Below are 25,406 nucleotides of genomic sequence, written 5' to 3'. Positions count from 1 at the left end.
TGTTTTCATGTGCTTTCTTATTTTCATCAGAAGTGCTAAACATATCTTTATGAATTCTCAAATATAGCGTAAGCTTGAATCTACTCATATACACACATACGTTTATGTATGACTGTGTATTATTGGCACGTGTTGGGTGACCTTTTTTCGCTGCTCCCGCTTCTCCACCCAACAAATTTTCATTTTTTAAAGCAAAATGTTTGCAAATACTTTGTTTATGTATAAAGTAAATATTTACTCATTTATATAAATTTCTATATATATGTATATAGTAAAAACAACTGTAGCTGACCCATTTCCGGCAGCTAATATTTGGTCCTTCTCTTTGCAACTAATAATTTGACGAGAGTTCATGCTTATTTTGCATGAGTAAAAATGTGAGAAAAGCACACAAATAATAAACTTAAATGCGCGCCGCTAGCAATATATGTGTGTATGGGTGTGTATGCGGGGTTCCTAGAAATCATAGCGAAAATTGTCAACTTCTTTGATGAAGACGCACAAGTGCGCTCCACTCGAGGTTTATGACCCTTGTTTAGTTTGTCTAGCCGCTGATTCGCTACGTCCTCACCAAAGTGTATTTATATGTATGTGTGTGTGTAGATATGATTTCTTGTAAGCTTTTTAAATTTATAATGTTTTTGTGCTTTATTTCTTGTATTGCTATTTAGAGAGTACTTTAACGTTATTTAAATGAATTTAATTTTATTTGAAAAATTATTTGATAATCAAATATAGCAGAAATGAAAGAAAAGTCATATTCACTGTCTGGTCGCTGCGTTGCTGCAGGAAGCAGCGAGGCTGTTGAGTTTGCTAAGTTAGATAATTTAGTCTTAATAACTGCTGAATGGGCGCGGATAAGAGCGAAGAGTTGGTTTGCTCATGATTCACTAATTGATTAATGTGTCTCATATAAGCTCAGCTAGCGTTGATTCACTACCAGTGGCTGTGCAATTGCAAGGCCTCTCTGGCGTAGCGTAAATCGTAAGAGTGAACTCTTCGCTTTCAGAAAAGTCCACTTTTCAATTTCTAACTGGACATTGTCTGATTGGGATTCAAATGGAATGATTGCGTATTTTACCGGTTGCCAATTTCATCAGTTGTTTGGAAGAAGATGAAATAAAATCACCTCAACATTTGCTCCTCGAGTGTTCCGCCCTTGCCAGATCGAAGCAAAAACCCCACGGATCTCATACTTTTAAACAACCAGGCGAAATAACGGAAATATAAATAAGGCACTTAAGAAATTTTGTGATATGTGCTAGAAGTTTTGTCGATTACTGATATATAACTTCACGACCTGGTTTCACATCGGATTGTACATAACAGTCTAACAATGATCTGCAAGAAAAAACTACATGCAACCAAATCGGGTTAATCGACGGTATTCATTTCATTTAATTTTTTTTGGTCACAATCGTGGGTTAATGAGATGGTGCACTACACCGTGTAAAATCTATGAGTTGTTCGTCCACAATTCCGGCCGTTTTCGAGGGGATGTTCTCACACAAACGCCTCAGTACAGCCAAATAGAACTCTTTATTGACCGTCTGTTTCTCCGCAACAAATTCCTGAGGCATAAAAAAAAACGAATACTGAAATAACAATGGGTATCTCCTTGACTTTTGACCGCCGGTGATTGTTGACTTGTTTGCATGTCGAACTCATAAACCCATGTCTCGTCAACAGTTATAGTGCTCTCCATGAATGCGGAATCGGAATTCGCGCGATCAAGCATGTCCAAAAGAAACCTATTTACGGTATTCTTTTTGAAAAATATTCAGCTTTATCGGGACGAGTCGAGTAAGATCGTGTTTCATACCCAAAATATGCACCAAATACATTCGAGCGAACTCGTGAGAGTTGTCGAGCTCTCTTGCCATCTCTCTAGCAATTGCCTGATGGTTTTCAAGCACCATATCCTTTACTTTTTTAATACTTTTTTCAGTTGAAGAGGTCGAAGGTCGTCCAGAGCGTGGGATGTTTTCAACCATCTCTCCGCGTTCTAGAGTGAAGCCTCTGTACTACTCGTGGGCTTACGTTTTTGATAAAACAGAATCACGGTAAGCACTTTCCAACATTTGCAACAATTCCGCACACGAATTTTGGTTAGAAATGATTTTGAGACAAATTTTGGGCACTACTGAGGTATCACTCCCCACGCTCATATTTGCCAAAGTAATTAGGGGCAGTCCTGCCAACTTAGCAAAATACATTATTTTTTTTTAGTCATTTACCCGTGGAATTTAATGACAATTTTCGGGTACTTTTTTGTCACAATGAATAAGTTTGGAGGATTCATCTTAGGTGCCTCTTTCAAAAATTATATATATGCTACCGGGGAGACAAAAACGGCTGTTAAATTGATAATTTCACTTATCATACTATTAAGGCACTCTTCTTGGAATTAGAAGATCTGTGCATACTTCCTTTCCAAGGGCCATTCGCAGCGCTTTACGAAAATTAAGTTTATTTTTGTTGTAATCCTTTGGGTAGCCTTAAAATTTTAGTTTGCTGTCAAAGTCTTAACTCATTTGCCTAATTAAATACAACCGACTTTCGACCTAAGCACCGTGAACGTGCTGCAACGAGTGGCAGCCCAAAGGAGCGTAAAACGCGTAACAGCAGCTAGTACGTGATGCAACCCATAACGGCAGCTACGCACTGCTTACATACTTTTTTTGCTGTCAATAAAGTTAGGTTACGGAATCGAGAGACGAGTCGAAAACAAAAATAACACCAAAGAAAGGAAACCAAAAGGAAGCTTTAATAAAGAAAAAGTGACGGAAGAGTTAAATAACATACAAGTATTTAACAGCAGCATGAAAAAAGGTAGGAAGGAGTGAAGTAAACTTCGGTTAGGATGTGAAAACAAATTGTTTAACAAACGAGAGTTAACTGAAAGTCAACAAAAGCGTTGCAGATGATGGAGATAAGCGACAAACAATGACATATTCAAGCTTTCACATACACATAACACCACTTTCCGCACTCCTCCGATTTTATTAATTATCCTTTAAATCTATACATACACATACAATATGCTATGTGTTGGCAATACGGAAATAGCGGAAAATTATTCAGCTAAAATGCAAACCCGTTCTTTGGCGTAAGCCCTTAACCTCTCTCTTACACTTCCACGCACTTCTCGTTGTCCTTCGCCAATCAGTGGCAGCCCTATTATAGGACGCTCTGCCGCCACAAGTGCGCTCACTTGTGTATTTCTTTTGCTACACAAGGGATTTCTGCATGCCCAACCGCCTCACTTCCCTCACGCCACTCGCTGGCTCCCCAGCTTATGAATAATGCATGACAATTAAGTAGCGTTGGTAAAATTATGTATCTTGCTTAGTCTCCTTTCAGCAGATAAGAATGTTGTGCGGCGTTGTGGCAGCACCGCTGCGTAGCAGTTAGTTAGTGTCTATGTTTGTTATTATTGTTTTCATGTGGTGTGTTTAAGCACGTCGTTTCCATGCTCTCGTGCACACTTAATCACACTTGCGAGCTTAAGCTTATTGCTTGAAGAAATTTGTTTTGAAAATTAGTTGTTTATGGATTTTCTATATTTAGTTTAAAGTGTATTTGTGCGAGTGTTTAACAAAAACCGCAAATATGCATAATTGTTGAGGTATGACTTAACGAGCCGATCGAAGCTCGATTGGAATATCATATTATGGTTAGGAGTAAAGAAACTTGAAACTTTTTGAGTTACTGTGGCTGCTTCCAATGATTTTTTTTTTTTGTTTTTTTGCAAATATCGAGATATATCCATTGATTCCTCTGATGTATGAGAAGTGGCGCCGTCTTGTTAGAACCACATGTCGCAGAAATCACGAGCCTCAATTTCAGGCATCAAATGGTCGGTTATCAAAACCGGATATGTGCATTATAAATTAAAAAAAAAAAGATTAAAAGGTTTTCTAAAAATTTGCAAATATTTTTGATAATTTCCTTCATTCCAAATAGATTACTTATATGAGTAATTTTCAATTTTCAATTTTCAAACAAACTAAAACTAAAATTTGTAAATTCTTAAGAATAAAAAATGGGCTTTGAAAATTTTTAACTTTGGAGTTTGAAGTTATCATTTTATTCAGTTAAAAATAATGAATACATAGTCATAATATGGCGAACTTTATTTAAAATGAATTTTTTAAACAGAAAAAGTTATCGTTGCCTACATTTTAGGTTTTGGTAGAAACAATTACTAAATATCGAATTTCAATTTGCCTTGGAAAATAAGCTAATAATTTCATGAAGACACCTTAATAAATAAAACAGTTTTTAAGTGTTTTTCTCATAGATCTGGTTTCCTCCTCCTTATGTTATAATAAATATATTATTAACAAAAGCAAGTTTTTAGTTTTGTTGATTTGTCTTCGTAGATATTTGATAAATGTTGGTCTATGTAATTAAGAGATCTGTATGTTACTTTTTATACCCTTGGTTAGACCTATATTGGAATATGGCTCTGGTGTATAGAAAAATAGTTACCAAATCTATTATGATCGGTACAGAAACAATTTTTACTTTTCACCTTAGGGCATTTCAGATGGCATTCTAGGTTAAGCCTTCCTGGATACACTTGTCGTTTAAAATTTATAAGTCTACCTAGACTTACGTATCGTCGAGAAATTTTTATTGTTATATTCTTAGCAAAACAAAAAAAAAAACTATTAGCAGTTATTTTCTCCTGTTTGATGTTGAATTTAATATACCAGTTTGCTCTTCGAGACAGTTGAAACTCTCACTTTTGAAACCTTGTATATCAAATTTCGAACTTAACGAACCATTCCGTCGTATATGTCATGATTTTAATTCTCATTCTTGCACATTTGATTTATCTGATTCACATTTCGAAATTAAAAAGACCGCATTGCTTTCTCTCAATAGGTATAATATAATGGTAACAATTGCTTTTAACATATTTTAAATCCTAGCTGTTGAAACTTTGCGGGCGGGAGAAGGGCAACCGCTGGATTATAAAAGACTTTAGTTGGTTCGGCCAGTATTACGACAAACTTATGCTATACTGATCCGATTTGAAAAATGTCATTGGAGATTCTAGCGATGTTTTGAATAATAATCTTAACCAAATTTCTTTTAGGCTCTTGATTCCGATCATGCAGTTTGAATGGCAGATATATGCTATAGTTGTCCGATATTGACAATTCCGACAAATAAGCCGCTTTTTGGGCAGAAATATACAAACGGACAGACAGACTGGCAGACTAAATCGACTCAGCTCGTCACGATGATCATTATATATATATATATTTATTTTATACTCCAACGATACCTTTTGGAGCTACAAACATTGTGAAAAACTTAATATATACTGTTTGGGGTATAAACATATCTTGATTGGATTTTGATTTGTTGAAACTCAGCAACAACCAAAACTTGATTTGATATAATATGTATGAAAAAAATGTATTCGCTACTTTTTAAATATTAAATTGTCAAAAAAGTCTTGCGGTATTTTCACTAGTTGGCGCTGAGAGCGCGTAGTTCTAGTTTTATTCGTCGCATCGGGTCATGCTATACCTTTTTGGAAAGCTCATTTCACGCGCTAACACTTGTTTGATTGATTGTCGTTTCTTTTAAGTCGTTCGTGAGTTAAAGCGTCGCAAACATGGAGCAAAACAAAGAGAAAGTACGGCATATTTTGCAGTATTACTACGATAAAGGCAAAAATGCATCTCAAGCCGCCAATAAAATTTGTGCAGTTTATGGACCCTATACAGTTTCCATTTCCACCACACAACGATGGTTTCAACGTTTTCGTTTTGGTGTAGAGGTGGTCGAAGATGCGCCACGCTCCGGAAGGCCTGTCGTAGAAAATTGCGATAAAATCATTGAATTGGTCGAAAGGGACCGGCATAGTAGCAGCCGTAGCATCGGTTAAGAGCTGGGCATGAGTCATCAAAAAAAATGTTATGACCAATTGAAAATTCAATAAAAATACCGCAAGACTTTTTTGGCAACCTAATAAATTATTTAATGTGTACATTTGTATGTACACTTCTACCCTTATGTGACCATAATCAAAACATCTGTTCCACAAAAACAAAAAAAAAAAGGTGACACAAAATTTATTTTTAAAACGCTTTAGCCCAGATGTAAGTTTCTATTTCTAGCTATTTTTAAGCGCGTTGCCGACAAAAACGAAAAAAAGCGAAAATCGACCGAAAGTAAATTCAAAGCAAATCCCGCAAAGCGCCATTTTAATGGGCTGAGCTATGCGTTTCCACGATTTGCGTTGCTGTTGTGCTTAAATCTTGTTTGCGGAAAATTCTGAGAGTGTGCATGTGTGTGGCATGCCACAACAGCGACAGTCGAAGCATTTAAGACAGAGCAGTTTATTTTTTCAAGTTTTTTGGAATTATTGCGTGAACTTTACAACGTAAAGCGGAGAGTACAAACACGCACACACAAACGGAGCACATGCACCTAAAAGTATGCATAATTCAAGTGCACGTGAGAAAAATTCTCTCTTACACACACAAGAGAAATGATTTCGCTCGTTTGCTCCATTTTCACCAAACTGTTTACGTCAGTTATTTTAGCCWAACGGTCGCTGTGTGTGTGTGTGTGCGCGCTTGTTTTGTCTTTTGTACTGTATTTTTAACAAGCTGTTGGGTAATAAAACAAATTAGCTTCTGATTTGAAGATTAAGTTCGAACACGTTTCATACAAATTATTTAACAGATTTTTGCTTTTTGTTTTTGGTAAAAGTGTAATCCTGTAAAATTTGTGAAACGCTGCTTTAAAGCTGACACATTTCCACGTGAAAGCCATTTGCATGTTGGGAACATGATTTGGAGCGTTAAAGTTCGGAAAAGCAAAGATGAGGAATGGGAGTGCATGAGTTCTGTATTTAAAGAAAATGTGCTGTATTTAAGGGATTTTAAAAAGTTTCTGAAATTTTGGTCTTTGTGGCAGGCGTTTTTTGCGGCGTCTTCATACTTTAAGTAAGTGGCTTTTTAAAAATTTATTTGGTTTATTTAATAAGTATGTTTCATTTGGACAAAAATACAACAAAAACACTTCCTATTTTGGATAATTTAAATAATATAGACACTTTTCCTACAATTTATCAAAGACACGCACCAATTGTGATAATAATTGAATATTAGAGTTGTCAGTATACAGAATACAGTTAATACTACAAGTAAATTAATATCTTTAAAATTATTTTAAAGCAAGTAAGGTAGAGCTAGGTTCAGGTAAAGCCGAACATTTCAGTCTCTTGCAACTCGCACGAATCAAAGCCAGGGAAATAGTTAAAGGTGTGAAACCAATCATGATATTAGCTATACGGGAGAATTCTCATGTTTTCGCCCAATTTTGTCCAGCTTAAGCACAAATACACTGTTATGAGTAAAACGCGTTATATAGTTTTCATTGAGATAACTCACATATTGGCCGATGCATGCGGTACAAAGTCAGTTCGAAGTTCGGAAATCTTTGTATTAAGTATACAGGGGAGCTAAAGGAAGTATTCAACCCGTTTTCGACACACAGACATATCATAGTCAGAGAAGTACTGTCCCTTATATTTCAGTTATATATATCACACATTGAGCGCCATTTTCGATCAAAAGTCAACTACAGGTACCAGGTCTAAATATGCGATACCTACGGGCTTGGACATTTGGTCTATTGAATGAATTATTTTAAATTTTGAGTCATAAGATGGCACATACTAAGGAAATTATTCGTGCAGAATTTTTTCTGTAATAATAATTGCTTCCTGATTTGTCTACTGGAAACCGAACGAATCAAGTGGAATTTAAAATTGTGTTATATGGGAAATAGGCATAATGTGGCATAAAAATGTAAGAAGAATGCCCTTACTAAATTTTGTCGAAATCGGTTGGTCGGGTTCCGAGATATGGAATTTCACAAAAAAGTGGTCGGTGCAACGCCCATAATCCAATTATCACACCAGCTCCCATAACGCTCTCTCATACCATCTCGATGGTACCATCTCTGGCATATTTAGTCACTGATTTATCGCGCTTTTAGTAGTTTTTAACAGTACCGTTATTCGGCGAGTGAGCGGGATTTCCTGCCGATTTCATCCATTTTTATGCTGTCGGTAGAAGTTTTTATAAGATTTGCAGTCAGGAAATTTTTTTGTTATATGCGATCTAAGGCGAGTTTTCACCCGATCTTATTCATAATAAGCAAAAATATGTACCACATGCACATAATCTTGTGAGATTCTCTTTTGCCTGTATAATGTTACAAAGTTCCAATACTGATAAAATTAATCTAAATAATAGGTATGAAAAAACGTTTTTGTTATTTCTTTAAATAAATAGGTTTGTATATGCATATGTAGAAAAACAAAAACAATAAATAATCAGCGGACGTCAAATGAAGCTCTGACATAAAAAATTATAAAACAATCCACAACCAAACTATTTTGGATGACCACAAAGAGAAGTTAATCGAGATAGTCTTCACTCTCAAGAGATCGAAAAAACTAGTTAGATATATCGTTCTTTCACATTTGGGTACGGCTCTATGGAAGCAAAAGCCGCATCAGCTCACATTGGATCGTTTCATTTAGGCACAAATCAATATTATTTAAATAACTTCCACATCCAAAGTATTGTCCAATCTTTGTCTCTATCCTCAAGCCTCTAAAAATGTTTGCCGAAGAGAAATAGCGACAATGAAGAAATAAACACACAGACTGAAAACAATAATAAAGTTGATTTTTGGTACAAGTAAACCTTTTGTTGGAAAAAGGAAATATTTTTGCTGAACACTTTTTTCTACAATATTACATGAAACACTACCCGCAAACAGTGGCTTGTTCCTCGTGGAAATTACTTCACAAAGCTATCATTAATGGTGGGTAAAATAAAAAAAGTTAATTAATAAACCAGGCTAATGTAATGTAAAATATTGAAACAGGAAAAATGCATTTTCATTAAATTAGTGTAAGCTCTTACACATTTCATCAAACAATTCATTTATGAAGCATTCGAAACACATTGCTCATACGCCGTGGAGCTCTAGTTTAGTATGTGACGATTCATAATTTCCTGCATTTATCAGACAAAACTCAAGTTGAAGACCGTAACTTTTGAGTGCGTTCAAGAATCGCAATATTTATTGAATTAGATTTAAATATTTTTAAAGCCTGGATCGTGGATTAAATTTTCAAAATTGATCGCGTGATACACGCCATTTTGTATGTACATAAATTCGTGATATGACGAACGAAAGTATTAAATAGAATTAAAAACGTTGCAATTTCCAATGAAATTTTATTATTTATTTATATTTATACAAAAGGAAAATTTACATATTTAAAAAAATTGCAGCATATTCAAAGGCGCATAGCAATTTTTCTTCAATTTTGCTTCCGACATTTATAATCAATAAAAAAAATATATATATACAAAAAATTAAACAAATATTATAACAAAATTATTTTTTTAACATCTTTGTTTCAAAAAATTTATTTATTTCGAACTTCGAATAAATGTGTGTGTGTCTTCTAAGTAGCCTTAAGGCCAAAAACCCCAACAACTGATTTGGGCGTTACAAATTTTTTTAAATATTTTAATAATAAAACGTGCTTAAAAACAAAAATATTTTTTGGCTTCAATCATTTAATTTTAGCATCACTTTTAATAAAGTAAAATTTTATAAAATTCGAAAATACTCTATGGCTGAATGGCATGGTGACAGATTTATGCTCGTGAAGCAAACAAAATCACTTAGTGAAATACCACGCTTTCTGGAAATTAACGAAAAGTAAGTACATAACGCCATAAACTGTTAACAATGAATATTTTAATTAAATTTAAATAATTTAATAACTCATTCAAATTTAAATTCGTTGGCATTTACACCCTTGCATTTTCGAGTTTAAACGGTAAACGCTAAACGCACGCATGTGTGAACACTGCTAAAATGTGCATTCAAAATAACAGTGCCTTCGAAATTCATATTAATAGCGACAATTCCGACAAATATCAGATTTTATCTAAATGACCTTGACATTTTAGTGTGTGAAGCCAAACGCACAACTTAGATATAGCGTGTGTGTGGGTTTGTGGAAGCGCTGACGGGGAACATCAAAATTCCAGACTCTAATGAACAAAGTTATTGTTGTTGTTGTTTTGCAGATTTCTATGAATGTTGATAAATATGCTTAACCGCCTTGTGTCAAACACACGCTCACGTATGTGTGAAATTACATTCACATTCAAGCATACAATTATATAACGCATACAATACGTCTGCCCTTGTAGCTGAAATGTTTATAAATCAATGTGTTTTGGTGATTAGGGCTGTTGACTTTGTATGGATAAGCATTAATAGTTAAACGAATTAAAATATATTGTTTATGCACATATGTACTAACAAATATATGCACGATTTGGTAAATACGTATGTACATTTGTATATGTATATGGTAAATATGCGGCTATTGCGCCCAAATGTATGCTCTGACTTCTAGTTATGCTGCCATTCTGTTACCTTGGCGTTGCTTGTTACTTTTGTTGTTGTCGCAGCTGCTGCGAAATTCACCACACACCCACATACAAATGTACAGAGTAGTTTACTTATGAAATTGACTAATTACAACGTGTTAAACAGATAAAACAATATGTGCAGGCATACTTAGAGTATCAAATTAGCACACAAGCACACCGAAACGAATATTTACATACACATACATGCGAACATATGTAGGTATAAATAAACAATGCTTTGTTAGTCGCTCAAATGTTTGCTCACAAGCAGCTAATGCTCCTACTTACATTGTATGTATGGTATGTGTGTGCTATGTCGGCGTTAATATTTGATTTCGATAATTTTTACAGGGGGACGCGTGTGTAATAATTAAAATTAATTAATGTTAATAATTGAGACAAATTTAATTATTATTTTTGATAATATACATTTTTAAGTAACAGCGTGAGTTTATTGCAGCTGATTTTATTCCCGTAAAGTTAATAGTTTAAAACTTCATAATAAAAGAATTTCAAGGTTGCCACGTAATTGAAAATTTTGGTGGATATTTTAAAATAATAAAAAAAATCTACTCTATAGGTGTTGAATTAATAGGGTTCATGGAAGCTTATGTAAGATGTGTTCAGATCAATATCTTAAAAACTTAGCTGCTCACAATGATAATTCTGTGATTTTAGCTTGTTCCTTTACAAATTTCAAACTTAATGCACCCTATTCTGGGTATAATAAATATTATACTTTCTTTGATACCCTTAGGCAAAGAGGTTTACAAAAGCGTAAACTTGGAAAAAAATGTTTGGCAGGGAAATTATTAAAACACTTCTATCAAAACACAACTATAAACAAGCTTGTATAGAGTTACAAAAAAAAAAATGTTAAGAGCTGCCACCTGCAATATGTTGCAAATAGTTATGTTCACCTAACGGTTGTACGTATCACCTAAAACTAATCAATATCGATATTTCTAATAAAACTTGAACTTTTTGTTTTTTTTTTTTGTTTTGTAATTATAATGCATTTTAATGAACAAAATATGAAGCATTTGGTAATTATCACAGGCTTCTCTTGAAATCCGATGGTGCAAGTTCAGTGTTATAAGGTGGACGTCTTAAAGCTTTCCGGCCAAGCTCTCCTAGTTTTTACCGAGTCATAAAAGATGTGTGTGGTCTAGCGTTGTTTTGATGGAAGACAAAGCCCTCTCTGTTGATCAGTTCTGGTCATTTTTTTTTTATTGCTTGCTTCAATCTCATCAGTTGTTGACAGTAAAATGTACAATTAATCGTGCGAACAGGCTGGAGCAGCTCATGGTGGTTGATTCATTTCAAATCCCACCGAACACCCAGTAAAACCTTTCGAGGCGTCAATCCTGGCTTTGCGACCAGAATTTCAAAAATATTGCGAATTTCTTCATTATTTTCACTCATTTTTGAACAGTTGCAACTCTTTTTCAACTGAAGCTTAAAATCTCACCTTACCAATACTATATGGTATGACACAATGTGATTGGTAGCACTTGAGATATATGACTGCAATGACATCTATTGGCAAAATACGAAAAGACTTTTTCGACTACCTAAAAAAAAAAAAAAAAAAAAATTATCAGGGTGACGAGATATGCTGAAAACTGGCTGACTGTGTGTCTGTCCATCCGTCCGTTCAAGCTGTGACTTGAGTAAAAATTGAGATATCTTTGCTTGGAAAAAAATTATGGTTCATAGAAGGGCGAAATCGGACCACTACTACGCCCACAAAACCCCATTAACCGAAAAGTTGAATAACTAAGCACTAAAAAAAGATATGAAACTCACATTTGACATAGATATCGCAGCAGCAAGGGGTACCTGGAAAAAATTTAAAACGTGAGCGTGGCTCCGCTACCAAATAGGTTTAACGTACAAATCCCCAACAACCAAATTTGCGCAAAGAACACAGTTGGAAAATGGATGAAATAGGAAGGTAACCCCGCTTACTTCCCATACTACGGTACGGTTAAAATCTACTAAAGGAGCGATAAAACTTAAAAAAAAAAAATAAAACTATCCGATGGGCGTGGCAACACTCTCTTTTATGGAAGAACACATATCTCGAGACCCGTCCGACCGGTTTCAACAAAATTTGCTTCGTGATATTCTTAAGATATTCTTATATTATAGTGTGTCAGATTTATAGTTCTAATACAGAGAGAATCCATTTCTGAGTGTATTATATATGTGTGCTACAAATGGGTTGAATCGAATCAATACTGTAGCTCCTTATACCTAAAATACAGATTTTCGAACTACGGGGTGACTTTAAACCGAATGTATCAGATAATATTTGATTTATCTTAATAAAATTGAGAGGACATCTTTTTCTTATAACGGTGCATATTTGTGCTCAGAATGAATAAAAACGAGTGAAAGTTCGCCTTAAATCCCACATAGCTAACAGACTTTATCTACCTGTAAGTAATTCGCTGGCCTTAATACTTGAAAGTTGCAAGAGTATGAAATATTCGGTTATATCCGAACTTAACATTTCCTTACTTGTTCGATCAAATATTACAATAAGAAATAGTACAATCTAATTAGGAAATAGGAATAGGAAATTTAGAAAAATCATGAAAACATATTTTTGAGAAGGGTTGCCACTACGAATTATAAAAATAAATATTGCAGCGTTGATATCGAATGAAAAACCTAAGAAATTACTGAGTGTAGTTTATACGTCAAAGATTTAATTGTGGAACTACCTTTCTCTTACGTACTGCAATATTTACGACACCACCATACTTCTTTCATAAAAACATTGACTACTTATTTTCAATCTCATCCGATTTACACGTTTCATATATCAGCTTCTCAGAAATCCCATCAATCAAAAGTAGTAGCACAGTCATATCCAGTATAATAGAACTCGCAGCAGCGTTGCCAGCTAATGAAGAAGCGACTACTGTGATCAAATTGAAAAGTTAAATTGAAGCTAATGAAGAAGCGACTACTGTGATCAAATTGAAAGGTGAATTTTCAATTTATACTTCGTGTGTTTTTCGAATCAGTAAATTTTACATGACCACTGCGAGGACACCCTTTTGACTTAATTGAGGATATAAGAGCTGAATCGAAGAAGGCTCTGATGTCCCTCAAGACGGAGGATTTTTCCAAGTGCTATGATGACTCGAAAATTCGTTGGCGTAAGTGTATTGCATCGGGTGGAGATTACTTTGAAGGAGATGAAAAGGTCAAATTCACATTTCAATTTGATCACAGTAATATTGTACCGTTACTCCAAACCCACTTCACGCAGCAACAAAAATCCGCCACCCATATACTCTTAAATAGTTTAGAAATACTTGTATAGTGGATATGAAATCTATATGCTCGCATAAGCGGTGTATAGTTAACAACTTAATTAAATTACAACACGCAATCAATTTAATTTTCAATTCTAATGAATAGTTAAACTATGACCCAAGCGCTTACGAGTTTCAATAGCTCGCAGCTGTGCGAACATTATCACTTACCGCTCCCATGAAAGTCGGCGTGGCGCCTCTTCCAAGCAGCCGCCATTGCCATCGCGGCCACCGCCGTCTCTTGACGCCGCAGCAGCCATAATTGGCAGGAGATTGTTTGCAGTGGCTGCGGCGCTGGCAGTTGTGTGATCAGAATGCGGCGACGCGGCTGACGTTAGCCTCGAAGCCGTCACACTCGACTGGTGCAGCAGCTTGGCCAGGCGACGTGTCAACGCCGTGTTCACGGTGCTGCCAGTTACCTCGCCACCACCGCCGCTGCTGATGCCCTCAGGCGTTGACGGCTGTTGTGGCTCGGCAGCGTTGCCACCCATTGCCGCTATTCCCGCAGCTGTTGACACATTGCTGCCACTCAACTGCTGTTGATGCCGCGTTTGTTGACTGTCGTGGGTGTTGTTGGCGCTGGTGTTGCGCTTCTTCGATGCCAGGCGATAAGCACGTGCGGCCACAACATGCGGTGCGGGAATCCTGCGCAGCGATTGTTGCGAAAATAAATATTAGAGGAAAAATATTTTACAAATTAGTTAAAGTCATGGTAACGTGAAATTCAATTTAATACGAAGGTGGTACTCACCTTAGCAACACGGATCCATCGGCGGCATGGCACTCGAAATCTTCACAGGTCGGCATCAGCAATGCCGCATCCGCCACTTGTGAGCCGACGATTGGTGTGCCACTCATGCTGGTGCTGCTGCCGCTGTGCCCTGTAGTGCTGCCGGAGGACTTGCGCCGATAGACACCCATGTCGTCTTTTGGCAAATTCAACGATTTTATATTAACCATATTATTGTTGTTGTTGTTATTGGTGTAGCTAGGCGTTGTCGGTGTTTGGCGGGTGAGCAGAGACCAACGATTTGTGCCGCCACCGCCGGTGCTCGTGCCGCTGCCAGACTTGGTGCCCAAAAGACCGCCGGCACGCTCGTCTACGTGAGGTCGCGAGTAGTGTAAGTGCAATGAGAGAGGCATAGAATGAGATAGAGGTAGCATAGTGGTAGTGGTGAGAGTGTGTGACATAGAAATTCAAAATTACATAAATTGTTTTGTTTGTTGAAAAGTTGCAAATTTGTTGTGCACATTGTACGAACTAATTGGATTGGTCAGGGCAACTCCTATATAATCTTCACAAGCTCACAAATACTAACACATAAAAATCTGCAAAAATACATATGCAGGCRACAAACTAACGAGGACGAGAAATACCAATAAAAGCTTAAGCCGAATTTTGACGAAAGAGTAACCCAGAGCAGGAAAACAGGAAAACAGTTAGAGCAACACGCAAACTATTAGCCATACACTTGTCAATGCTGATCAGCTGCGTCGTGTCGCCTGAAGAGGTAGAACTTTAATTGAATTACAACTAATACTACCGAGAGCGGCATATAGCGTGGGTGCGAAATTTCAGCCAGCATGTAAGGAACGAGGGTAGACCGATGTAACAAAATATTTCTTACTGCTAGGAAGCTAAGTAAACCTATCTGTGTTTTAATTCGTTGAATTAGGTCAATGTTCTCGTATATCTCATACAACTCATCCTCTCACCTTTCTCTTGAAAAGTCGTAACATGAACTCATCAGATGTTGTCATCGTCCATGCCTCTGTACCATTTAGCAGGACGGGAATACTGAGTGACTATATGAAATATGGAGTCATGAGTAGAAGTTCACTCAAGTGATGAAAGTCCTCTGAGTGCTATTCACTTGTTGGTGGCCAGAAACGGTTCTTTTATATAAGGCTCAAGCAGCTCACCACTTTCGGTTTTAGGTCAAGTATCCTCTGGGTAGCCAAAGAACATCCGTTTGAAGGCGTGCTAAAGTAGAAGGTGAATCATCCTTCCCCCGGGTTATGCGCTGAGCTTGGGACGCGTCACATAAAAAAACGTCCTCAATGAAACTGAAGGAGTTGGTGTTAGCAAACCGATGATTAACAGTCAGAGCTCGAACTGGCATCGTTGAAATAGCGGAAAGATCAGTAAAACCCATTTTGAAAGATCATTTGGCCCTAAAAAAAGTCAAAGTACAATTGGCTCACTCAACTTTTTCGAAAAAAAGCATCGCTTTAACGTCTGTGTAATGCTTTCCGACTACCAGAATATCATGACACGTATTATTGCTGGCGATGAGTCTTGGAATTGGGCGTATTAAAAGACAGCGGCTACGCTGCTCTAAATGTTTTCGACGCTGTACCCGCCGGAGGAAGCAGAGGAAGAGGAAGACTTCCAATCCTTTCTAAAGATCAGGTGAAGAAGGACCTGGCTTCGCTTGGAATCTCCAATTGGCGTCACTTTGCGAATTGAAGAAACGACTGGCGCGTTGTTGTTAACTCGGCTATAACCGCGTAAGCGGCTTCCACGCCAGTAAAGAAGAAGAAGAAGAGTTTTAGATCAGTGCTTACGACACGGAGACAGAAGGCCGAATATCGTGGCAAGGGTGAACTGAAGCCAAAAAAAAACACGCTAAAGAAGGATAAAAATCAAGGTTATGTTTACAGTTTTCTTCGATTATCGAGTTGTGGTGCTCTCTGAATTCCTTCCAACTGGCCCAACTGTCAACAAGGCTATTTCGAAAATTAACTTTAACAACTGTTTCGAGGATTAGGAAAATTGTTGGCATAAGTACATTGGGTATTACTTTGGGAGGAACGATATAGATTTTGAGGAATAAATGGAGAATTTGACAATTATGAACAAAGTCTTACTATTTTTTAATTTTTGTAGGATGTGTATCTTTAGACTGTATAAGATCATTTTGACATTTTGATACTATTTTTTTATCTTAGTTTTCATATCTAGCTACTTCTTCTAACTACCTCGGTGCTCAATTTATTTTGTACACCCTCGTATATTTACCCTTCAAGTGCCGTTGAGCGTTGCAGTGTCACACTGTTAATTACTTGCAACAACTTTAACGATAAACTTTTACATCCATCCAAACCAAGTGCTAAGCATTCAAAAAAGTTTCTTTAGAAGTTCCAATATACATATAGAGTATGTACAATACGCGGAGCTATATATTTGTCAAGCTACCCGTTACATCGCTGACATTTACATTTTTGCTGAGACAGCTGACTCAGGAGCCTTACCAATACTGTGGGCTTCGATCTGCCTTCGTGTGTCAGTACACACGTAATAAAACAGAGTGTTTGCGAGTTTTGTTGGAAATAAATTGAAGCAAATGAAGAGAAAACTTGCCCAAGCAATAACCATGGAAGCGGACTGATTTACAATGCTAAGAGTGTAACTTGCAAAGAAGGAAACTTTGTAAACATATAATTTTGGTATTTACATGACAAGGCATTGCATGTAGTATGCTATGTTAGTCACTAAGAATTTAGAAACTTAAAGTGCGTAAGGTCGGTTAAGAATATATACCTCAGATATTAAATATCCGCGATTCCAGATTTAAAAATCGAATTTTAGAGCTCTAATGCGTAAATCTGGAATGGTCTTTTAATGGAATAAACTTAAATTTAAATTTTATAGTGACGAAGATGAAATACCACCTGTTATATAACATAGTACGTACAAGATGGACAAACATGTAAATTAAGATTTGTTTCCTAAGGAGAAAGGTACAGTATTTCGTGGCATCAATTTTCGAAATAGGTAACACCTTGAGATCTCATCGTCAAGAAATTTGTTTAACAGAACGCTTAAAAAATTCTAAATTTTGGTAATTTCAAATTTTAAATTTATTTCAAGAAAATTTTAAGACATGTCATGACAAGTCCTAACATTCCTAAGCGGAATTAGCTATATGTCTGTTACTCTCTATTGTGTGCACTTGGCAATTAATTGAATTATTTACGATTTATCAAGATTATTATCAAGTAAAAAGCTTTTTGTTATTCTGTGATATTCTTGATGAACTATAGAGTTTTAGAATGCAGTGAGTTTTTTTTAAGAGGGAAAAGGGCATTTTTTAAGTGGTTACATGGTTTTCGTTAAATTACTTTTTTTGTACCTCTGAAACCTACCTAACTCCTTAATTTTGATCTCATAAACGTGTTTTTTTATAACTTCATTTATAACACTGTATAACGATTGCATTTGACTAACTTAAATATGGTTTGCTAAATCGTAAACATGCCACGAAAGTATTTTAATGACCGCGGCAGTTTTTGTTATGTGTGTGGGGGCGATTACCTTTAAAATTTCAGTGTCGTAATTTCAAGTCAGTAATTGAACAGTGCTATTTAGACTATTCCTAGATTTGCACCGAAGAATCAAGATAAATCCTTGGTTCCACATAAAAGTTGTAAAATGTGTGTGAAACTGCTATTAGGTTGGGCTAAACAAGAATTCAGATACATGCCGTTCGCTGTATCAGTGATTTGGACCGAACCAAAGGATCATGTTAATGATTGTTTTTTTCGTTTAACTCAAACGCATTACAACCCAGTCCAAACATACTATCAGTATGCAAACTTGTTTTAAGTCAAGAGACCCATCTTCCATAGTGCCAAAATGTCCGTGCAAAAAAAAAATCCATGACAAAAGCTATGCCTAGAGATGGCAGTGGATTTGTATATCTGAAAGAGAAATTCTCTAAACTCTGCAAGAAAAAATTAAAGAGGGAATATAATATTTGTGGGTCCGGTAATGTGGCACTGATAACGAACTTTGAAGAGAACTTGTTTGATCAGGAAAAACTCGGCTGGAAATGTTTTTAGAAAGTTTTTCAAAATTTTCTGGGAAATCATAAGTAGGAAAATTACAAACACTTAATAAATGAACTTAACCACACTTAAATGAATTGAATGTCATATACATATTTGAGGTATAATATATCTTTAAAAATCTCATACTCATCTCAAATTTGGATGCTATGTGTCACAACAAGAGTTCCATCAGGAAAATTCCTTAATGAAGCAGTGCTAACAATGGAAATGGGGAGCAGAAATGCTTCCAGAAGCTAAATGTTCGCGAAAATCGCAAGTATTTTTTCTATATTTCTCTAAAATGTAGCTGATGTTTTAGCTATTTACAGATTATTGTTTGTGAGACTGTTACATACATATGTACATTAAAATTTGAGTTCTTACAGAAATGAAGTCATTTGGTTTGACACTTTTTCGCACTATGCTCTTGATCCACACTCCTCAGATATAATATTTTATATAACATAATTGTTAGAAAAATACGACTTTACAGGTTATATGTAAGTTATTTCATTTTTTACTAAGTCAAGAATGAGAATAATTAACCACTTGCTTACTAATGGCTGGAATATTAGTAATAATTATTTTGCAATTTCTCTTTTTCGCCAAATTTAAGAATCTTCTACTAGTAATAAATAGTCAAGCTTAAGCACAATAATGTAAATTACTCACACCACAGAACACCAGCTAAAGTCACCTCTTAAGAATCCTAGAAAGTGAAATACTTCTATAAAAATGTTAATAACATAATACATAATATTGTTTTGTAACTTTGCTGACCATTACGAGGAGACACTCCTCGAACAGCAACGACATGTGACCCATCCCACTATTATTTATAAGCAAATAGTTCACGAAATGCGAATAGTCGGATTCCACTAAGTAATTACGAGGAATTAAAATATTCGCCTGTTTGCCAGACTGCCACACATAAGCGTATTGTCTTAAGTTAAATACTTTAATAGCATGCGAGCATGTCGGTACTTACCAAATTGCCGATCCGTATTAAGCGAAACGACCGGAATACCGGGCACAATAATCGCTGGCAGGGTACGCGAACGCAGCAGCGGGGGCGGCAACTTACGGCCGGAGCGTGCCTGTGATATTAAGGCGGCATTGGCGGCTTGTGTCCTGAAAGTGAAGCAGGAAAAGAGCAACAATGAAGAAATAGCTATAAGCAAAGGCAAGGAAAAGCGACAGGCAGTGGGAGGTGGAGCGTAAAAGGAAATGAGACAAGTGAGTGACAGTGGAAAAACATGTAAAAGTATGTAATTACAATGTGTAAATTAATATAAATATTTAATACTATATACCGTGATGTAAGCGCTCTCATATTATTGACAGAGTTGCTGGCTTAATGTAAAAGGTAATTTCGAAAGTCATTTGCATTTTTACGAGAAAAATATGTAAAATATTCATATGTACTTACATACATATGTATGTGTGTCTATTAGTGGGTGTGGAAATGTAATACTTTTTTAATAATTGTACATATAGATGTGGCGTGTAACGGAATCTCTATGTGGAGCAGTTTTTGTACCGCCAATTAAGTGTTTTCACTTGCGAAAATAAATACACATTTTTCAGATAATAAAGTTTTTAAAGAGATTATTTTAGGTATATTTGTATATCCACTAACAATCAGGAAACTAAAAAAAGCTTGTATTTAAGATATTAATAAGCCTTTAAGTGAACTTATAATAGTGCCAGATTATTTACAGCTATAACGCTAAAACTTTGACGGGATCCCGTTTGAAATAATGTGTAACTGCGATTTTGCCGCTAGCAGAGTTCCCAAATATAACTTCGATATTGTATTCAATAAAAAAAATTTGTTGCAATTCAAAAAAAAAGTTCATTATTACGGGATAGAGCTTTCGGGACTTTTTTTTTTTAGTTTAAAAGAGACCAACTCCAATATCTCGTAATCCCTATTTTTTTTTTTTTTTTTTTTTTTTNTTTTTTTTTTTTTTTTTTTTTTTGTATTTCAGACAATATCGAAATCCGAACTTTTATTATCGGGACTTTTATTTCGGGACTTTCAATGTTTGGTTTTTGTAGTTTAAAAGATACCAACTCCAATATCTCGTAATCCCTATTTTTTTTTTCAGACAATATTGATATCCCGAACTTTTATTTGAAATTTCAGGCAGTATTGAATTACCGATTTTTCTATTAAAAGAAGAGAACGTCTTAACGTGATAATGTATTATGTTAATAATACCTCGTATGTAATACCGTTAGAGTCTACGTAGAATTAATAAACAAAATTTTTTTAACAATTTCGGGATCTACCGGTATGTATATGTATGAAAGGCTAAGAATTCAATTAAAATAATAATGAGATCCCACAAATAGTTTCGAAAAATGTCGACTTTAGAAATCCCGAAATTTCGGTATTAACGCTATTAGTTGTGAATTGCGTGCTCTACATAGACAACGCCATCGTTTCATCGTATAAACAACGCTTCCGATATTTCCTATAACTTTTTATATTTTAACGTGTGATTATCCCATCAAACATCTTGTGGCCTAACGTTTCCTGGAAGCACAGCTATCTTGTAGTAGAACACAAGTAGATAAGGGAGCACCGATCCGTTCCCGTCCTACCGATAGCGATTCTAGGGCACCTTTTTTTTATTAGCTCATCAGCTTTACAATTTCCTGCGATTCTGCTGTGGTCTGGCACCCATACCAGTCTTATCACAAAGGCACTCGATGCTATTGATAGCGAGATTGGGCACTCTTTGAACAGCCTTCGCGGCACTGTTATCTGAGTGGATGCTCACTTCTCTGAAGGAGGCTGCACTCCGGAGCAGTAAAAGCATTGTTAAAAAAAATGTTTCCAAAAATTTGAATAACTATTCATATTCCTCTTACCAGCACAAAGTCAAACTTCGTCTGGAATAATATGACTGAAAAGTTGTTGTCAATTGAAGGGAGGCAATAAAAGTAGTAAACCCAATGACTCAATTAAATTCGTATGACCGCTGTCAGGAACTTCCATTTATGCAAATGGCGCACATTAACGCCTCAAATGGCATATTTCCTGCAAGGTCACTGCTAAATAAACATACAAACAAACCCTCATATGCATCTCTAGTATATATGCAGATTTTCAACTTGCCCGCAGGTGCGCAGAACCTGCCAGATTTACATCCAACTGTATTATGTGTCACTTTAGCTTATTACACAGTTACAGGTGTTAATGTACTGTGGAGCACAATGTGTCACATGTCATGGCTTATTGCTCTTCACCATGCACGTGTGAGTTGTTAAACACGCCAAGAGGCGAGAAGGTTAAAAATATATTCTTCATGTAATACTTATTAAGTTGCATGCAATAGTTGCTATTAAATTATGAAATCAAGGCATAATTATAAAGATTTTTTTCTTTTTAATAGCAATAAACCTTAGCAATTAATGTTTTGAAAAATTTTTAAAATATAGAAAAATAGTGTACTTAAAATGTGAATAAAGTACGTAGTTAGGTTGGGTGGAGAATAAATGTGAGGAACAGGAATTGGGAAGTAAGAGTTTTTAAAAGAGTCATAAGTAAAGTATAAATTACATAGTTAGTCTTAAAAATGGTGACGATAATTGGTCTAAGATATATTTCCTTGAAGTACTTGGATTTCAGCTACTCAAGTGTTAGAAATTAATTATGAAAATGTTGTAATATTTTCCTTTCTACTATTTCTGAAGAGTTAAGTGTCTTATCTATTGTAGTTTAATAAGGTGATTTTTAGTAATTAAAAAAAAAATTTTGTATGAATTGCTTAAAAACTTCCAGGACATATTTATACATATGTATTTAAAAAAAAAAACAGTGAATTTTTGAAAAGAAAAATATAATATTTTGCGGTTTACACGCGATGTCCGACTGTGCTAAACAAAGGTGCTTCTGGGATAGGACGTTGGCTTACTCTGTAGTTATAACGTAGGAAAATACTCTTTAAAAGATAATGACAATGACTTAACATCGAAAAATGTCAGAAATTGACCAAATGGCGCCTGCCAAAATTGAAAGAAGGTGTAAAAGATATGGAGAACTATTTATTACTAATCGGATCATTTGTCTCCTGGGGTAAATTCGAAAAAGGCTGTTGCGAGAAAAAACGCCTTGAACGGAGCGGCCACACTTTAGAAATCAATAACTAAAAAAATATTTAAAATATCATTCAAAATTTTGATATGTTAGTTTTAACGGTATAGACTATAGACAACTTAAAACAAAAAAAAAAAAAAAAAAAACAAAATTTAGTTTCACTCTAGGTATGCCTTGTTATGCAGAATGAACCTCAATATGCTAGATGAGCTTCACAAAATTATAGCCTGCCTAAGCACTTTTATAATTGGAATTCAGACAATTTAACTCTTAATTCTTCTCAATTTATTATGCAACGTAAAAGTTAACTGCTTGCCTACTTAATATTTATTTTTGTAATTCATGTTTTTGTCATCCTGCTAGAACTTTCAAGTGCTGCATCTGTATGTTTTAATTAAATATCCTTAATTTTTCCACTACCCAGCTCCAATGCAATCAAATCACGATTATGTTGTTATAAATTAGAAAAGTCGAACCAAATCGAACCAAATTAAATTTAATCAAAAACTATTTGGAGGTTGTCAGTATTAGCTGCATCCGATTCGCCATATATCTGCTCGCTATCCTTGAGCGATGTCCGTATGTGCAAAATTCAAAAAAAAAAAAAAATAAGAATGAGCAAAGTTTATACTACCACTAAGTCGTATAATATTTCCGGATGACAACGCCATTGAAAGTCGTCACGAAAGTGATAGAAAATTGGTAAGAGAGCGCGACATCTCTCGCTAGTCCGTTCGCATTGTTTTGGTGAATATTTGGCGTATTTTGGATCAACAATCATCGGAATGAAACCCGCAAACCCAAAAAATGCTTAAGAAAAGTGTTTCGAGGACTGGAAAATCGTTGGCATAAGTGTATAACATCTGGTAGGGATTATTTTGAAGGCGACAAAATAAATATTGATGAATAATTAAATATTTTGTGGTTTATTTACAATTTCTGGGACCATTTTGTCATAATGTATACATATTAGGATGATTCACATGTATATGACACATAACCTCTAAAAACTTTAAATTTAATTCATGAAAGTCAAGCAATTCCACAACATAAACACTCCCTTAGGGATAGCTGCACAACCCCGCACCCTTATATTTACCGCATCGCACTGTCTGCGCGCACTATATGCAGCATTCATATTTGTCAAGTGCAATGTAAAGAACAACAACAATGCATTATTGTCAAGCAGATTATAATGGCTGAGGGTGTGAAAAGCTCTGGCAAACACATCCGCCGCAAAAGCAACAAGAACAAACGCAACAGCTGAACCGAGCAACAAAGCAGCAGAACGCCAGGCCTTGAAGGTCATTAACGAAAACTGATGGCGGCAGCAACAACAACAATAAAAATTACTAGCTGCGCACTGACTTTATTAAACGAATAATTAATTTTTTATATTTCATTATGTTTGCAATTTAAAAATTTTAGTGAAAAATGAAATTTTTATTTTCTGCGCTTTTTTACAAACACACACACACACACACACACATGCCGTTATATGAATGTAGTATTTTTTGCTGCAGCTTAAAATTTTCAGAATTTTTATAAATCTTTGTTAACACAGGCTGTCACACGCAGCTAAATCAAGGTGCTGCAGTGGAAAAACGGTAAAATATTTGCTGTTTTTATTTTAGCGCGCAGCGTTTGTTATTGTTGTCGTTGCATCGCAGCTGACTCTTATACGGTCAAAATGGAGCAGCTTCCAGTTTTCCAAGTAATTCAGCAATTCAAGCGCATATGTATGTATGCGTTTAGGTTGGCAACCCACTGATATGTGTGTATGTGTGAAAGTTGGTTTGCTCGCCTACATGTGTGCATGGCAATGACATTATGCGCCCTTTGGAGATCTGTGAAAATCGGTTTTAGCAGATGCCAACAGCCAACAGCGTGAAATGGCATTCGACAATAATGGCAGCAGCAGCTACAACCACAACAACACTTCAACTGTAACTAAGTAACACAAACACTTGCACACAAATAGCATCCGGTTGACAGTCTGTGCGTAAATAAGCATTGACACGGCGACAAATACTGAGAGGTTATATGAATGTGCATGTGTTCGTATATGTGTGTGTGATTGCAAGTGCATTGCGGTGTTGGCTCGTCAATTCCGTTGTTGAATGCAATATACACACATATGTGTTGAATTTATGACACTAGTCGTCACATACGCCAAAATGTTTTTAAACACACACGCACATTTTTCTAAAATAAATATTTCAGCGCTCAAATTTTGCCAAAAATATAATGCGAATTGACATTCAAGTATGACATCACTAAAAACTATTGCGAACTGTATTTTGTGGCAACCTAAAAATCAATCTTGTGTCCATGCTAAAGATTTTCTGCAACATTCCGTGCTCTGCAAAATAATGATTGACTTTCATTTTTTTTATTGGAGGATTTTTGGTTAGCTAGCCATCTAAGGCACTCCTCAAAACAAAATGATGAGTGGTACTTAACACTCGAGCATTCTGCTCATTATGGCGATCACCGAAGGACATACATTTACGCATTGTCACAATATTGATTAAATGCAACATCAACCCATTTGTATTGCACCTAAAAGATAGACCAGCAAATTCGGAAATAGACTTAACCTTAAATTTTCTAAGAACAACCAATCCA

The 25,406-nt window shown here is 35.7% G+C and overlaps 1 protein-coding gene across 1 annotated transcript in view; it reads right to left on the bottom strand.

Annotated features, from left to right (window-relative positions):
* The window catches only part of LOC108965686, a 60,113-nt gene that overhangs the window by 17,440 nt on the left and 17,267 nt on the right, over nt 1-25,406 (bottom strand). Inside the window, exons 2-4 of the mRNA XM_018928264.1 lie at nt 19,659-19,801; nt 14,589-14,937; nt 14,009-14,482 (exon numbers count right to left, since the gene is read on the bottom strand). Coding sequence (XP_018783809.1) covers nt 14,009-14,482; nt 14,589-14,937; nt 19,659-19,801 — 966 coding nt within the window. The remainder of the gene's footprint in view (nt 1-14,008; nt 14,483-14,588; nt 14,938-19,658; nt 19,802-25,406) is intronic.

Source organism: Bactrocera latifrons, unplaced genomic scaffold (assembly GCF_001853355.1).
Source record: "Bactrocera latifrons isolate USDA-ARS-PBARC rearing strain unplaced genomic scaffold, ASM185335v1 scaffold_10, whole genome shotgun sequence".
Lineage (NCBI taxonomy): Eukaryota > Metazoa > Arthropoda > Insecta > Diptera > Tephritidae > Bactrocera > Bactrocera latifrons.
This window is presented reverse-complemented; position numbering and strand designations above follow the sequence as displayed.